Raw genomic sequence first — 16929 nt, forward strand, 5'->3', positions numbered from 1 at the left:
TTCCTCACGATTGCTTTCTGTTTGCAGGTGAAGCTCAAGGGAAGTGCAGTCTGGCTCTCAGACAAAAAGCTCTGCGAACTCTGCCAGAACCCTTTTGGTGAGCCTGTGTTTGTCAGATACCCAAATGGAGGGCTCGTGCACACCCACTGTGCTGCCAGCAGACACACGACCCCCAGCTCACCCAGCCCTGGCACTCGGACTTGAAAAAGCATGGTTCCAGGCTGCAAAGGGGATTCTGGGTTCTTTTCCAAACCTGCTTTGTGCCAGCCAGAACAAAGGGAAGGCATCTGGGTGCCAGGGAACTGCCAGCCCTGGGAAATGAGGGCACCGCAGCACTGATTGTTCCTCATGTGAATGTAAAAGGAAAAGGCCTGACACCTCGAGACTAGCGACAGGCCAGAGGTTCCCCGTCCAGGAGGTTACAGTCCTTCAAAGCACAAGCCAACTTTGAAAAGCAGGTGGTGGAGCCTGGGCGATCCCGACATAGCTGGGACCAGGGAAGGAGCTCAGCTCCACCTGGCTCAGGCCAGCGTCCAGGAAGCAGAGTCCTGAGGTGGGCGCCTTGCCTTCTGGGGAGGTGCGCTCTTGACATGGGCTCTGCATCTGCTGCTAACGTGGACACAGTGTCTGCTCTTCCCATCCTGCTGTCAACCTCGGGAAGCCACTGCCCCGTCATGGTGTAAAGGCCTACGCTCTGACTGCCTAGCACATGGACATCGATTCAGGAACATAAGCTTGAAGCAGGCAGGATGGTGAAGTGACTCAGTGGGCAAAGGCACTGGCCACCAAGCCTAACAACCTGAATTCAGTCCCCAGATCTTACTATGGAAGGAGAGAACCAACTCCCACAGGCTGTCCTGCCTACACACACACACACACACACACACACACACACACACACACACACACACACACACACACGATAGAAGAGAAAAAAAGAAAAAGAGGTCGGAGTGGAAGCTGCTTTGCCCATCCTGAAGATTGCAACTAAGGGGCCCCAGGTTGTGTGATGGCCCAGAAACAGGTTCGTTTCCATCCACTTGATTGGAAACACCTTGATGGAGATCCGCAACTAAATATTTTTATTTGAATTCATATCATCTTTGTCGTTTTCTCTCGCTTGGAATTTCCTCAGCTGTTTTCATTACAGAGATCTCTTTCCTCTTTAAAATGTACCTCCTACTGAATGCTTGGGAAACTCGAAGGGAAATGTGCTGAGTGGCCGGTGAGCCTTCGGGAGGGGCTGGCATTGGCCTCCGCCCTGTAGCCGGCAGCCAGCAGAGCGGCTCGCCCCGTTCTCCCCACAGGTGTTTCTGCAGGACCTCAGGAGGCAGTCTGGCCAGGCCACGTGATCTGCCAGCACTTTCTATGCCTGCCTGAGCTTTCCGGAACCCGCAGAGGAAGGGTCTCCTCCGTGACCAGCTGGACTTGGGGTTTCTGCGTCCTGCAGCGGACAGGCTGCAGCTCTTGCCATTGCACTGCCCTCTTCCAGGTCACCCCAGGAGGCTGGCTTTATGAGGACCTCAGGGTAGACAGCACATCCTCCGCTATGATACCTGAAAAACAGCATCTCCTGGGCTGACGGGATGGCCCAGAACACACCCTCCCTCCGCCTGCCCGAGCTCCCCTCACTGTCCAGTCTTTACAGAATGCTCCTGTACTTACAATGATCACTGTATTTCTTTTCCTTTTGGGGTTCTGAGCAAGCCAGGAAGTAAAAGCGTCTGTCACTGTTCAGGGGACTGACACCCCTTTCCCTGCGTGTGTCGAGTGTCTGAGAATAAATGAAGTCTCCTTGCAGCTCCAGTGTCCCAAGGATGACTGAGGACACTTCTCACTGCTTGTCATTATACGCAACGAATTGGCGTTACAATTCTCAAAGCACGAGTTACCCCATGAGCAGCACTGTTCTCCCTTCCCAAACTGGGTAAGATCTCGGAAGGGGCTGTGTCTGCTCACTCCTAACCTGGAGACACTGGCCTCTTCTGAGTGTTGATTGACAAAGTCGAGCAGTCCAACCCCCACCCAGCCCTTTACCGTAAACAGTTCTACAAGGCAGAGAATCACCTCATCTGTTACAAGTCCCGTTCCCTCACCGTCCTCACTCTCCCGAGGGCCGCTTCTCAAACCCCTTTTTAAAGATGAACCTGTGGTCCTATCACAGCCCGTGACTGTCCACTGAGTGGTGCAGTGACAGCTGGATTCGGGCTTGTTCCTCCCTTTAGGCTCCGCAGCCGTCCTGGTTGGAGCTGCGTGGGCTGAGATGGGTTCACCTTCATATCTGCGGGTGGGACTGTTTCGTTGGGGGAACCATTTATCTACTGTTGCCTGCCAGGTGCCACCCAGGCTGTGGGCACTGGGTGTGAGAACAGAGCAGAGAGGGGCTTCCTGAGCCGTGCTGGACGCTCCCGAAGCACAGAGAAGTGGGCACTGGGTCCCGCTGCCACAGGGCACCTGTTACACAACTGGCCAGTCCTTGCTTTCTGCTTGCTCTCCCGTAGGAACCTCTGTCCTCACAGCTTCCTTTGCCTCCTAATGGGTCCCAAATCCACACGATGTACAAATGTAAACTTATTGATTTTATTAAAATTCTTCTAATTCTTTGTTCCTTTTTTGTCATTTTTTTTTTAAATAAAAGTCACCTTACTAAAGTGCTGGTTTCTACATATGCCGCCTCGTTGGGAGGAGTTCTAGAGTCCAGCTGCACTTTGCCTTTTCCCTGTGCCCATGGAGATGCCTGCAGCTTGCCTGTAAGTGCTGAGGTATGGAAGGGCACAGACGGCATTGCTCCAGGTCCAGAGAGAGCCCCTCCCTGCCTTCGAGGGCATGAAGCGGAGTGGTGGAGCAGACCGTCCTCTCGCCTCCATCATCCCTGCCCTGAAGTGGTACACAGGCATGCACCAAGTGTTTTCAGATCAGCCCCCCTCCCTGCAGTGGTCACAGCAGGTCGTTGGGCAATCCTGTTGGATGTCTGTGCATCATGGGTCTGTGCATCATGGGTCTGTGCATCATGGGCACTGCTCCATCCCTGAGCAAAGGGGACTATAGGCATCTTTTGGACTCTTCTAACCTTCCTCTGTCATGTGGTCAGGTAAACCTCACATCCGTGGAGTGAGGCAAGCTGTCAAGGCTCATATTTCAAGCAGAAAACTGGGGTACGTGATAATTTTAGTTTGGCACCTGTCCAGCAAGGTGACCACCTCGCCCCCCCCCATACACACACACGTGAAAATTCTCTTGTCTGGCACTTCACCAAGCAAGGAGACCCCTCTCCCCCCAATAAAACTAGCCCAGGTTTTACTGTTATTCCAATTACCATGGGTGCTGCCTCCAGAGACGTGAAGCCACAGCTGGGATCATCTTTTTTATTTAACACACGGGTACCCTAGCGTCTATTAGCATATTAAATAACAATAAAGCAAGAGATGGTGCAGGCTAAACTGGAGCCTGGAAAGAAGAGGCTATATTCCACCGAGGTGTGGACCTACTACAAAGATAAGAGACAAGGCTAAATGGCAGAGAAAGAGTAAACTGTCCTAAATGTGTCTTGTGGAGGCAAAGACTGGCGTCTGCCTCGGTTAAATGGCCCGTGACTTGTGTTAGGAGCAATTAGAGATTAACTAATACCCCATTTGCTCCTAGCGGATCTGTCAACCTTAGCGTTTGAAATGAAAACCTACAAGCATCTAGACCATATGGACCAGAGACCTTCTCACCTCCTCGGCAAAGCTCCGTGGCCGGAGCTCCAGCTAAAGGCTTGTTAGCATGCTGTTTGGAGAAAAGCACAGAATTAATGATGCCTGCTTTCCTTTGGCTTGCAACCGGGGAAAGGAAACAAACAGCTATAATTCAGTCTGCAGCCTAGAGTGGTAAATTAGCTAAATGAGATCACGTGGCAAGAATTAGAGAACCACACACAGCTACTGGACCACGTGAGACTCTTTACCAAGAAGATGTTCGATACCAAGAGACTTGGGTCCCACTGACTCTGCTACTCTACCTGGACACAGCCATGTCCCTTAGACCTTAGGGTCTCATCCATGATCAGGGGGTAGAGCTGGGTAGCGTCTGGGGTCTCTTCAGGAGTTAACTTTCTGATCAAGGGAATCAGGGTAAGGGAATGGACATGATTGAGTGTTCAAACGCTCAGTGCTGCCCTTCAGGGCTTGGGGAGCCCCAATAGCACCCAGCACAGAATCTCCTATTTGGCTGTGTGACTGTGGGTATGCCTGTCTGTCTCTATGAGCTGTCAGCACTCCCATAACTCACTGCATGGTCGCTGTCCAGGAAAGTGACCACAGCCATCCACATGGGGTCGAGCTGTCTGGTGTTCAATTGTTCCTGTTCTCCAGTCTGTGCTACGATGCGTTCTTTTGCCTCTGGCGGCTTCGACTCCTTCACCACGCTGGTCATCTTTCTCTACAGAACATTTTCCGTTTGTCTTAGTTGAGACAGTAAGCCTTCCCTCCAGATTTCATTCGTGTTCTTTCTCAGCTCAGCAGACAAATCCCAGCCTACTCTCAGGAATAGGAGCTAAAGTGACTTGGTTTCCACCATTGCCTAAAATTAAACAGACTTTAAAGAAAGTAGTCCACACAAACATTTGTGATTTACCTGGGTCAGCTGATACACATGACAGAATTAGGGGAGCCCGGCTGCCTACTGTCCTTCACTCTCTCCTCTCTAGCTAGGATGTTACAGGAAAATCCCCCAAATCCATTCTAAATTGTTTCAATACATTGCTGAGTTATAGGCCACCGTTGACTAAAGCCTATAAATATGTATAGCCAAATGCTAAACTTTTGCGTTCTTGGGAATTATAGGACAAGAAAGCATTTCCTTGATTTGCATAATAATGCACACCTCTGAAAACAGTTTCTTTGATTTCCAATAATTTACCAGAATATATTTATTTTATATTATAAACCACATCAAGAAATCAGCGTTTTGCCCCAAAGAAAAGCAATAACAGTTACTATGTCACCAAGGTGACAACATTTTAAAAGTGTTCCTCTTTCAAAACATAAACATTATCATTGTAAGGACTAATATTTTTTTCATCTATATTTTTTGTGGGGCGGGGCAGGGTTTGCAACCACACATCCAGGAATCAGAGGACAACTCAAGGGGGTCAGTTCTCTTTCATCAGGTGGGTCCTGGGGATTGGACTCTGTAGACGGAAGTTTCTGCCCCATACGGTCCTACAGCCATTCAGTCCCAAATAAACACACAGAGGCTTATATTAATAATAAACTGTTAGGTCTGTTGCTCAGGCTTCTTACTACCTCTTCAACTTAAATTAACCCATAATTCTTAACTATGTTTAGCCTTGTGACTTGGTACCTTTTCTCAGTGAGGCCTTCTCATCTTGCTTCCTCTGCTTCTTGCTTACAACTGTGTCTCTGCCTTTTGTCTTCCCAGAATTCTCCTAGGTTGGTTGCCCCACCTATATGTCTTGCTTGGCTACTGGCCAATCAGTGTTTTATATTGGCAATGTGAGTGACAAATCTTTACAGTGTACATGAGCATTAACCCACAGTAGGACTCTGTTCATTAGACTTGGCAGTAATCATTTCCATCCACTGAGACAGTATACTAACCCTGAAACCACTTTTTATTTTATGTGTATGAATATTTTACCTGCTTGCCTGTCTGTGCACCACATTCATTCAGTGCCCATGGGGGCCAGAAGAGGGCATTGGGACTCCCCAGGATGGGAGTTACAGATGACTATGATCTGTATTATGCTATGTGGTGCTGGAAATTGAACCAGGGTCCTCTGGACGAGAGCTAAGGCCCTTAACCAATGAGGTACCTCTCCGGGACCCTGCAGTAACTTTGGAAAAAGAATTTTTCTTTGAGATTTATTTGTTTCTGTTTTCTGTGTATAGGTGTTTATTCGCAGGTATGTTTGTGTGCAATACCCATGAAGTCCAGCAGGAGGTGCTAAATCTTCTTGGAACTGGAGGTATACACAGTTGTGAGCGGCCATGTGGGTGCTGGGAATTGAAACCTGATCCTCTAGAAGAGCAGTAGGTGCAATTAACATCTGGGTCATCTCTCCAGCCCATGCAGCCACTTTTAAGTGTACCTTTTAGTGACATGAGTATAGTCACGTTGAAATACAACCATTACCATCATCCATCTCCACGTGTTCTTGATCCTAAAGATTCTGTGTTCAGTGGGGTATAATGACTCCCTGTCTCCTCCTGCAACCACACTCTTTTTCCTGATTCTGTGATTCTGATAATGCCAGGGTTGCTCAAATAGGTCAAACCATGCGGTTCTCTACCATGACTGAATACACTTGGCCTATTATTGTGTGACCATGTCACAATTGCCTTTTAAAAAGCAGACCTACAATTCATTTCATGGTTTTAGATAGTGTGTTACCAACAGTGTATGCGTTTGCACACCGACTATTTACATGTATATGTATTTGATATTGGAATTTACTAGATTAGAAACCATTGGATTGTATTAGAATTAGAATGTCTATTTCCTATATCCAGACCATGTAAAATATAACTTTCTATCAACTCAACTAAATGGCATCCATCTATTGTCTGGATCAAGTGACGAAAACACACCATTGAGCAAAGCCAGTGTGAGGTCTGCTGTGGTTCCTTAAGAATGGGTTTAGATGTTGTCAACACGGACTCCCCACCACCCATCTATGATGTGACACGTGCTTATCTACAAAGGTTTGTGCCAAGTCTATTCAGAAACAAGAGCCAGACTAACTCATATAGGGAAGGAGAGCAGGGGCGGGTGCCTACAGGTTTCAGTGTGGGAAAAACAGGCAGGGGTGTATTTCACAGTAGGTCTCCTGATGGATGCTATGTTACCATAATTGTCCCCAACCTCTCTCTGTATACAACCATTCAGTTGTGTGGGGAGGGGCGATACCCCATTCTTAGATCCTTGGTCATATCCCTCCTTGGAGAATTGCTGAAGTTACCGTGACCCCCATTTTTACTTTTGAGGGGGTCACTGCCCCTCCATGATGTTGATATCCACAGTTGCTGACATCCTGAAGAACTGGCTAGGATTGGGGGTGTGTGTGTGCAGATTTCTCTGCTTCACTTTGTTGGGGGAGCAAGGTAACCTTTTGAAGAGTGTAAATAGTGGGGGTGGGGTCTGGTCTGGGATGGGATGGGAAGGGCTGATGTTCCACTTCTCCATGGACATGAGCTGAGGAACAGTATCTGAGGAAGTCAAAGCCAGCCTGCTTCCTTTTCCCACCACCATGGGGAGCCTGGAGCTGCAGATTCCCCGGCGTACTGGCACACCTGCCTGGCAGGCCTGTGTCCCGGGGAATCTCTGTGGCATAGACCGAAGCAAAGGTTATCTAATTATAGAGGCCGGGCATGCGAATGGGCGAGCATCCTGTGAGCGAGCGCATCATTATCTCTGCCCCGTCACTGTAATTTCACGCAAGCGAACACAAGAGGCAGGCAGGGCACTGTCTGTCCTGTGTGAGCTTAATCTGCCCCCGCTGTTGTCATTTTCAGATGTTTTTCTGTTTACGTAGATGCTGGGAAATGAAGTGCTTCGTTAGCAATGGGCAGAAGAGGTCAGCTAGTCCCAGCCCACTGTGGCTTTGCCAGGGTGCTTATTACTTAGGGGGGAGGGAGGAGCGAGCTAATAAAGCTACTGCGTGTGTGTGGAGATGGAGAGGGTGGATAAGAATTGGCTGATACAAGAAGTCCCACGATATACAAGAGATGTGGAGTGGATGCTATGTATGACCTACCTATAAAGCTCATGAGCTTTGTGGTCCAGTGATTTTGAATGTATGCCTTTCCCAGCTCACATCACAACCCCATTCAACTGAGTGTTTTACTTTTCTTCTTCTTCTTCTTCTTCTTCTTCTTCTTCTTCTTCTTCTTCTTCTTCTTCTTCTTCTTCTTCTTCTCCTTCTCCTTCTCCTTCTCCTTCTCCTTCTCCTTCTCCTTCTTTTTGGTTATTTTGAGACAGGGTTTCTCTGTAGCTTTGAGAGGAGAGTTGGTCACAGACGGCTAGTGGTGTCATTGATAACGGTTGTGTAATCAAGTCTCCAGAGAGGATAGGTGCGGAAGGACTTCCGGGAGCTGCCTAGTGGCTTTGCTGGACGGTCAGTCCGTTGAGAGGGCGGGGAAGGCAGACTGCTCCTCCCTTCAGGCCTCATCCCACTCATTACCTCCACCTACCTGCCCAGCTGTACCCTTTGCAGTTTCCTCTGTGAAAACAGGGTAAGTGGAGGCAAAATGGCTCCCTGGGTTCTGTGAGCAGCTGTACCAAATTAATCAAACCTAGCAGGGCATTATGGGAGCTCTGGATTATAGGCCACCATGCACTTCTGCTACTCTTTGGGCTGTTATCCGAAATGTGGGGGGTTGTCTAGTCTGAGGGACTGAGCCCCCCACCTGTGGAATTTGATGTCACCTCCAGGTAGACAGCACCAAACCGAATCAAGCCAGATGCTATTCTAATTGGCAAGTCCTTTCGGTTCTATTTGAGTTCAGAAAAATTCATCTGCCTGTCTCTCTAACCATGTTCCACCTTAGCCCATAAAAAGGACAAACTGATAGGAAGAAGCAGTTGCCCCGTCCCTCGGAGACAATTACAGTCTCCAAATCCCAGTGCCGGACCAGGCCTTCTTTGGGCTCTATCCGATAGATATGTAATGTCTACTTGCTTGTTTATGTTGACGGGGCTGGGGTGGAAGCCAGAACCTTGAGGTTGCTAGACAATCACACTCCTACCAGCTACACCTCATCCTTTGCTTGCTCTTCAGCAAGGCTTTGTGTCTGGGACAACTCTCTTTATTTCCCAGATGAGGGGCATGAGTTCGGGGTGCTCCGTTATACTCAGAATGAAGCGGGGAGCGAGCAGCTGTGTGTACTCTGTCTCAAACTGTGCTCAGTCCTGAACTCAATCCCACGTGTCTGGAAATAGGAGAAATTGACCTAGATTTCCATGACTCCTTTTAATGCTCCCAACATTCTTGGGACTTTGCTGTTTTTTTCTCTTAAAGATTTATTTACCCCTATTGACGTGTGTGAGTTTCTTGCATGCACATACGTATGTATGGTGATGTGTGTGCCTGATGCCTGCAGAGGCCAGATGAAGGCACAGGAAGCCCTGGCATTGGAGTGAAGGACACCTGTCTGTCATCACGTGGGTGCTGGGAACCAAAACTGGGTACTATCCTGCAGGAGCAGTAAGTACTCTTCCTAGCTGAGCCATTGCTCCAGCCTGGAACCTTTGCTTTTATTTTACTCCAACAGTGGAGACCTAGGTTGAAGATGAAATGATGGGGACTGGCGAGACAGCTCGGTGAGCACAGGGACTAGTCACCGAGCCTGACAGCTCAGCTTCAACTCCCTGGACCCACATAGCAGAAGGAGACACCTTACTACCACAAATTACCTTCTAACTTACACACACACGCCGTGCCCTGCTTTTCTACCACATAGACACAAATAAATGCAAAAATCAGTGAAAAAAAGTGATAGGGTTTTGGAATCCATTATAATTACAACAATATCCTTTGGTTATACATGCACGGAGTCAACCACTCAGGGTTGGAAAATAATTGAAAAAAAAATTCTTTGTGCTAAATACAAACAGATTTCCCCATCGTTCTTTTAAGAAAGAAGTGTGGTATGTTGTGTACTTGTACGATGTGTGCATCATTTAGTTTAAAATCATCTACAAGTGCTTCAAAGTACCCAGAAGTGTGTGCACTGGTTCTCTGAATATCATAGCACTTTATATAAGAGATGGAGCCTCTCTAAATGCAGCTATCTATAGGGAATTGGTTCCCGGACCCTTTGAGGATATGACGCTGTGTCTCATGTCTAAAGCTCTTCCACATGCTCCAGGCATCTTCATGGGATGGGAATTATTTATTTCTGTGGCCGAGAGGTTTTTTTTTTCTCTTCCTCAGGCCTTGACAGAAAAAAAAATATATGTATGGAGCTGTTCTGACATCACAGAGCCCAGAAATCCCAGGACCTGGCTAAACTGTGGGCCAAAGAGAATGAGAAATAGAGAAATGATTCCGAAACAAAGCAGCACTTGCCCCATCCACTTCCATTTTGTCAAACATGCTGGTGACTCACTGGCTGTCTGCAGGGAGGTCACTGTGATTTTGGAATTGCTGCTGTTTTAAAGTGTTTTCCCCAAACTCTGAGGTTGCAACCTCACACAGGTGTGATGTTGTGTGGAGATGGAGCCGTGGGGAGGTGATTCTGTCATGAGGGCTCACTCCACTCTCCTAAATAGAATTAGCATCTTTATTCTATGCTTTTATATATGGAGAACGATAGAGAAAGACAGCTGATGTCAACCACTGGGCTTCCTGTGCACACACACATACACACACACACACACACAAGTGAACACACATGCTCATGTACACGTACGTACACCCCCCACACACACACATAAGGAACCTCTGCTTTTGCGTGTGATAACATAGCAGCACCAAGGCACCTTCTGTGACTCAAGAGAGTGGTCCATTCCAGACTCTAAACCCGCTGGCTCCTCGGTCTTAGACTTCCCAGCTTTTAGAACCATCAAACCTGTATTTTTGTGATTTGTAATTACATGGTTTAAGATGTGCCATGAACAGCCTGATAAATCGGTACTGGGCACAAGATTCCAGGTTTGTAATAGTACCTTTGGTACAAAACAAAAGTTTTGGCAAAAACATGACTTTATACACTGAAAGAGCCATAATACTTTATTTAAAATATATACAAAATTATTACTTTGAAACATATATATTACTATCCAACTTATATCATATAACACACATGGATGTAAATTTTGGTACCTTCACTCAGTTTTGTGATTTCTCTTTGTTCAAGGTTCCTGAATAAAATTTCTCTAAAATACCACTGGAGAGGAGGTGCCCATAAGCTTGCCCCTCATAGTAGTCTGGCAATTCTCTTGGGCACCACTGGGCCCTGTGAACTTGACCCATGGAAGCTGAGACCAACCCTAGCCTTGCGGATCACTGGGAGAGGCATAGGATTGGTGGCACCTGCCTTAATAAGCTACATGCCAATCCCACCGTCTCTCTCTTTCCCTCTTGGCTGATGAAAACTGATCAATCGTTCTCGTGACAGACCCTCCCTTGGGCTGAGGTTAACATAAGTTATGGTCTCTTCACACCCCACCTCCCTCCACTGCCTCCATCACCACTACCGCAGGAAGAGGGTAGGAGAGCAGGGAGCTGGTCTCTGAGCATAACTTGGAAAGAAATAAGAAACGAAGCCAGCTGGAACTTCTGTGCTCTTGGACTACTAGCTGTGGGTGCATTTCAGCCTTCTTTTGGGCACTGTCTCTTGCACAGTGCATTCCATCCCCTACATTCCATACACTAGGCATTTACTTGACAGATGCCCATCTTACGGATGAATAAATGAATGTAAGGGAACTGGCTATTTCAGGCAAAAAAAAAATCACCCCATTTAGAATCAAGGGGACTTATCTCTTCCGGGTCTTTTGGCTACGAGCAGGTGTAGAATCAAGGAGACTGAAGTCATGTAGACTTGCTTCCTCCTTTGACAAATGGGTAAACTGAGGCTGACAGAAGATGAAATGAAAAAGATTACTGACTGGTCCCTGATACAGTCAGACCTGGACTCATATTTTCTTAATTTCTCCCTCTCTTCACATCTGACTTTGCAAAGAAAGCTCAACAGACCCAACTGCTGTGTCCTGGGCATGCAGAACTCACCTTCCTACACCAGAAGCTCTCGGTCATATAGGCGGCCACGAGCATAGTGGCCAAGCCAAATGTCTCCTCTAAGGAGTTTCCCTCCCAGGATTGGATCCTGGGCAAGAGGATTTGACAGCAGCAGTGGGCGTGAGTGAGGTAGGAGGATCAGAGATGGACGGGTGTAAGCCCAGCTTTGAGGAGGGGCTGTCTGTTCTGTCCCTGTAGCATTTCTGGTGCTGATGTGGATTTGGTGCTTCACAAGGCTCTGGGTCTTCCAGAGGAGATATGTAAACAAAGCTAAGCCACTGGCTGCTTCTGCTTCAGAGAGCAAGTCACTACGGAGACTTGCCCAACGGACGAGTAACACTAGGTGTGTTCTTAGCACACTGGAAAGGATGGAAACCAAGTGGACGAAGAATGGACAGGGACAAAGGAGGCTGTCTTGCTTGCCAGATGTGGGAGGGGTGGACACACGCCCAAGTGTCCAGGTGGACTTCTCATTTCAGTTTTGCTGTCACAAAGTACATTTCTGTCACCTCCCCACCCCCGTCCCACCCCTACCCTGTCACACTGGTGACCTCAGGAACATCCCAATATGATTTCCAGTTCTTTCCAGAAAGGATAATATGTCATGATCAGAAACACACAGTTGAACGTTATGGAGACCTCTGGGCCACACCCAGGCCCTGTAGATACAAGTGTCAGCGTGAACAAGGGCACCACAAACTGCCACCAGGGGCTTCTCCTGAGCATGTGGAGTGGGGGCTGGGATGCAATGGATGTGCTCTGTCTATAGACCCTCCTCTTGTCCCACCCTCAGCCAACTTCACTTTCCCCCTTCCCCTCATCCCCTCTCACTTTCTGGGCCAGCTCCTGCAAGCCCCGATTCCCATTAGAACTATATTTTTTTTTCTGAGAGAGAAAAATAATAATTCGCCTTATGGAGGTCAGAAAATTGAAAGCCACAGATCACCTGGTAACAAATGAGTACCTTTGTGCTTGTGTAGTCACCACAAAACGCAGACAACTAAAAGCTAGAGAGCAGAGTTCGGCCGGGACCATTCGGAGCGGTCCGTCGGCCTGGTCTGACCTGCTCCCTAGACGGTGGATTGGTTTTCGTTGCACACGTAGACGGTGCTCGGCTGGATTCTCCTCTGGATCCGCTCAGGCACTTTAGGGAGGATTTGGAAAGTCTGGGGAAGTAACTCTATGCAGGCCTCGCGGAATTTCTTGATCCTCCAGCAGTAGACGATGGGGTTGAAGACGGACTTGAGGTAACTGAGCCACAGGACGCACGTGCTGGTGGTGTAGAAGGAGGCGCTGTAATAGAACCGCCGACTGAACGCAGACAGCAGGCTGTAGACTGAGTGGGGCAGCCAGCACAGCGAAAAGCCCACGAAGAGGATGAGGATGGTGGTGAAGGCCTTAGTTTTGAAGCTCAGGTCCAGGCTGACCTGCTGCTGCTGCCGCCGGATCTTTCTCCGGCCATCCTTGGACAACTGTTTGAGGTCCAGGCTGTCTGACTGGTTGTGCACGCGGACGGCATTCTTCCGCACCGTGTTGAGGATGCACAGATAGGAGCACAACATGACCCCGAAGGGCGCGAAGAAAACGGCTATCACCAGCGTCACCACGTAGGCGCGTTCGGCTGGGAACTCGGTGTAGCCCAGAACACACTGTGGGGCCCGAGCCGGCACCTCCATGAACGTCCAGCCGATGAAGGAGGGCGCAGAGATGCAGAAAGACAGCACCCAGGAGGCTGCGATGATCACCTTGGCCCTGCGTGGGTTCAGCTTGTCCTGTCGCTGCACGATGATGAGAAAGCGGTCTACGCTAATGATGAGCAGGATGGCCACGCCCTCTAGGACAAAAAACCAATAGAGTGTAGCTGAGAGCCTACAAAAGTGGTCCCCGAAGTGCCAGCGGACAGTGATGAGGGTGATGGCGGTGAAAGGCATGCAGCATAAGGACAGCATGATGTCAGAGAAGGCCAAGGTGGCCAGCAGCAGGTTGATGGCTGAACGCATGGCCGGTCTCTGATACACGATGATGCAGACCACCGTGTTGCCGAGGAATCCTACCACGATCATTAGCAACATCGTTATTGCCAACGAGATCCTGAGCGGTGTGGACAGTGCTGTGGCCCCGGGGTCCGAATCGTTGCTCCCATTCAGCAGCCGATGTTCGTATGTCCCAATGGGTGTGCTGTTACAGGCCATCCTGACGAGAAACTCGGCACCGGGACAGAAGTGGCTGCAAGGGCACCCTCCAGCCCTTGGGTGGCTTTCATTTTCTGTTTGCTGGCTGCATCTTTTCATTTGATGTCGACGGCTCTCTAGTGCTCTTGAGTCGTTGGGAGAAATCTTCCTTTGGAGTGGCTAGCTGGGGTTTGCATTCTTGTCCTGTCTCTCTGGGAGCCATGTGTTTGCCCAGCTCCCTAGTAGGACACTACAGCCTAGAGCAAGAAGGAGGGGAGAAAAGAATCAGCTATTGGAAACCTGGCGGAGTAGAGCATGGTCTAAAGTTTACAGGTACTGGTGGTTTAACATGTGAGGGTTTCACATCTATGCATTTAGCCAGCCAACCCAGGAAATACTCAGAAAGCCCCAGTGGAGTCTGAAGGGAACATATGTAGACTCCTCCTTGCCACTCTTCCCTAAGCAATATGATTTGCATACTGCCTTCATCACAGCATGTCATACACAATCTGAAGAGGAGCTCTAGGGTTGTATGCAAACAGATCCCTATCCTCTATAAAGGAGTTTAGAATCCAGAGATGGTAGTCTGTAAGGGCGTGTTGGGATCAATTCCTCGTGAGTTTCCAGGGACAGGAGAGCATAGAGAAGAATGATTCCTTTATTTCTGACTTAGGACAAAGGCTGATATTTATAAAGGTTGAGTCTTGTCAAACAGCCCAGGAAACCTAAGCAGCTAGCTATCCTCTGGGCACTTGGAAGCTCTGCCCTGTAGGTACTTTGGAATTACCACTTTTGTAATGATGTGGGATTCCCCTCTGTGTGCTATGAATACCATTTGTTAATAAAAAAAATGCTTTTGGCCAATAACTTAACAGAATATAGCCAGCCAGGCTGGAAAAGATATATAGAGTAGGTGGAGTCATGGAGAAGCTATGTAGCCTCCACAGGAGGCATACGCCAAACGCAGGATGGAACTTTACTGGTAGGCTACCACCGTGTGGCAATACAGAGATTAATAGAAGTGGGTTAATTTAAGATATAAGAGATAGCCAAAAAGAAGTGTGAGCTAATATGCCAAGCAATGTTGTAATAATACAGTTTCTGTGTAATTATTTCGGGTTTGGGTGGCCAGGAAATGAATAAGCAGCCTCTGCCAGCAATGTAATTTGAATGGATTTTTATGAAAATCAATGGAATGGGCTCTTGAGCAAACCACCTGCTTTGGGATGCTGGCTTCAAGCAGGCAGGGCTCTGGCCTGCTTTAGTCTGTGTGTCTCCAGCACCTAGGACAGCGCCAGACTGACAGGCAGGTGGTACTTCCCGGTTCCTTGATGAAGAAAGGGATGATTAATTAGATTTTTATACTGTCACTTTAATATTTATTTACTCTTTCTAAAAAGGAGATTATGCACTGTCCTTTGTTCAGATATTTTTATCTACTGAGTTAAAAGTGGAGATATTTTTTCAAAAGTTAACTCTATTATTAAAAAAAAAATCACACGGCAAAATTAACCAGACCCGAAGTCTATAACCTCAGTCTTAACTTAAAAGACAACAACACCTTCTCAAGGTGTGAAAGGCAAAGGGGAGCAGGTGTATGTGTTTACATCTCAGTAGTGCCAGGGACAAGTGTGTACCTGGACACCATCACTACCACCAAGGCCGTAAACACATCCATCATTTCTGAAAGTTGGCCTTCTACGCATCTTTACTGAGATCTACCTTTGGAGAAAAAAAAAATCTGAAATGTGTTCTTACTAAAAATGTTAAGTACATTTGCTTACATTTGAGGCAGGTGTAAGCTCATACTCAACGTGGAGCCATAAGACAATAGTGACCTTGTGTGTAACCTTTGCCTTGTTTCCCTGGCAGGAACATTTCAGATGAGTATAAAAGCTGCTGTAAGATTCTTCTTGGAAACACGAAGAAGGAGGGGAGAGGGCCAGTTCTTAAAAACAGTGTTAATTTTTCTTGCTTTTCTCAGAGATGTGGGAGGAATGGTGTCCAGGAGCCGAGGTCTGCAGTCAGAAGTCATTGCTGGGTGAAAGGAATCTCCCTAGCCCCGCCCCAGGCTCCTCCCATGTATTCATTCCCTGGGGATCCTCACTCACTCATCCCTTCTGTTGGACTCCCTCATCTAGAATGCATCAGGTCCAGGTGCAGAGTAGCAGTGCGTATCACAGAGCCATGTCGCCACATCTGGATGGCAGAAGGCTCTCTGGAGGTGACACTGTTACCATTTAAGCCCCGAGACAAACCAGTCACATTGCTACGATGGTTACTGTTTCATGTACATGCATTTGCATGTGGAATAGACCTGATGGCATTGTTTTGAAGTCTACTGCGTCCACTGCAGCTGATTGCACCAGGATGGTGGCCCCAGGACACTGACCACGATAAAGCAGACTCCAGGCACTCAGCTGGAAATAGAGGTTTTTTTTTTTTCTTTTTTTCGAGACAGGGTTTCTCTGTGGTTTTGGAGCCTGTCCTGGAACTAGCTCTTGTAGACCAGGCTGGTCTCGAACTCACAGAGATCCGCTTGCCTCTGCCTCCCAAGTGCTGGGATTAAAGGCGTGCGCCACCACCGCCCGGTTTCAGCTGGAAATAGAAACTAGGAGTTCACAGCAGTCACAGCTGCTGAGAGATGACAGAATTGTGTGTGCATGGGTCCGGAAGATGTGCTGGAGACTGCCTTGTCCCTTCCAGATTCCCTGCCCTCTTCATCTATCCCTGGAAGGATGGCCCCTAGTCTATGAAGGAGGGTGAGAAATGAGGTCTTTTCTGCCCCAGCTTCCTTTTGCATGGTTGTGGTTGATCCTTCTGCAAAGCCCCAGCTACTGGGGACAGCTGTGCCCTACAACCTGGCCCTCTTCTCAGGTTCAACAAGTGTTTCTTGTCTCCCAGCAGGCCTCCCCACTTCCCTCATCCTAGCTCACCATCAACAAAAAACTCTATTAGAACTCTTTGAGTATCTATTTTCAGCACCATGCCAAGGGTCAATCCAAACAGAAATTA

At 48.1% G+C, this 16929-nt stretch overlaps 2 protein-coding genes across 3 annotated transcripts in view; one reads left to right on the forward strand and one right to left on the reverse strand.

The window, feature by feature from the left end:
* Tgfbrap1 (transforming growth factor beta receptor associated protein 1) overlaps positions 1-2626 on the forward strand; it is a 44566-nt gene extending 41940 nt beyond the window's left edge. The window contains exon 12 of the mRNA XM_075980273.1: positions 28-2626. Within this exon, the coding sequence (XP_075836388.1) occupies positions 28-204 (177 nt within the window). The 3' untranslated portion in view covers positions 205-2626. The remainder of the gene's footprint in view (positions 1-27) is intronic.
* An 8084-nt stretch (positions 2627-10710) lies between these two features.
* Positions 10711-16929, reverse strand: part of Gpr45 (G protein-coupled receptor 45) — a 59806-nt gene continuing 53587 nt past the window's right edge. Inside the window, exons 2-3 of one of the 2 annotated variants that reach the window (XM_075980275.1) lie at positions 15131-15241; positions 10711-14171 (exon numbers count right to left, since the gene is read on the reverse strand). In XM_075980275.1, coding sequence (XP_075836390.1) covers positions 12814-14034 — 1221 coding nt within the window. In that variant the 5' untranslated portion in view covers positions 14035-14171; positions 15131-15241 and the 3' untranslated portion in view covers positions 10711-12813. The remainder of the gene's footprint in view (positions 14172-15130; positions 15242-16929) is intronic. The other variant, XM_075980274.1, reaches the window with a different exon arrangement.

This window comes from Microtus pennsylvanicus, chromosome 7 (genome assembly GCF_037038515.1).
Source record: "Microtus pennsylvanicus isolate mMicPen1 chromosome 7, mMicPen1.hap1, whole genome shotgun sequence".
Classification (NCBI taxonomy): Eukaryota; Metazoa; Chordata; class Mammalia; order Rodentia; family Cricetidae; genus Microtus; species Microtus pennsylvanicus.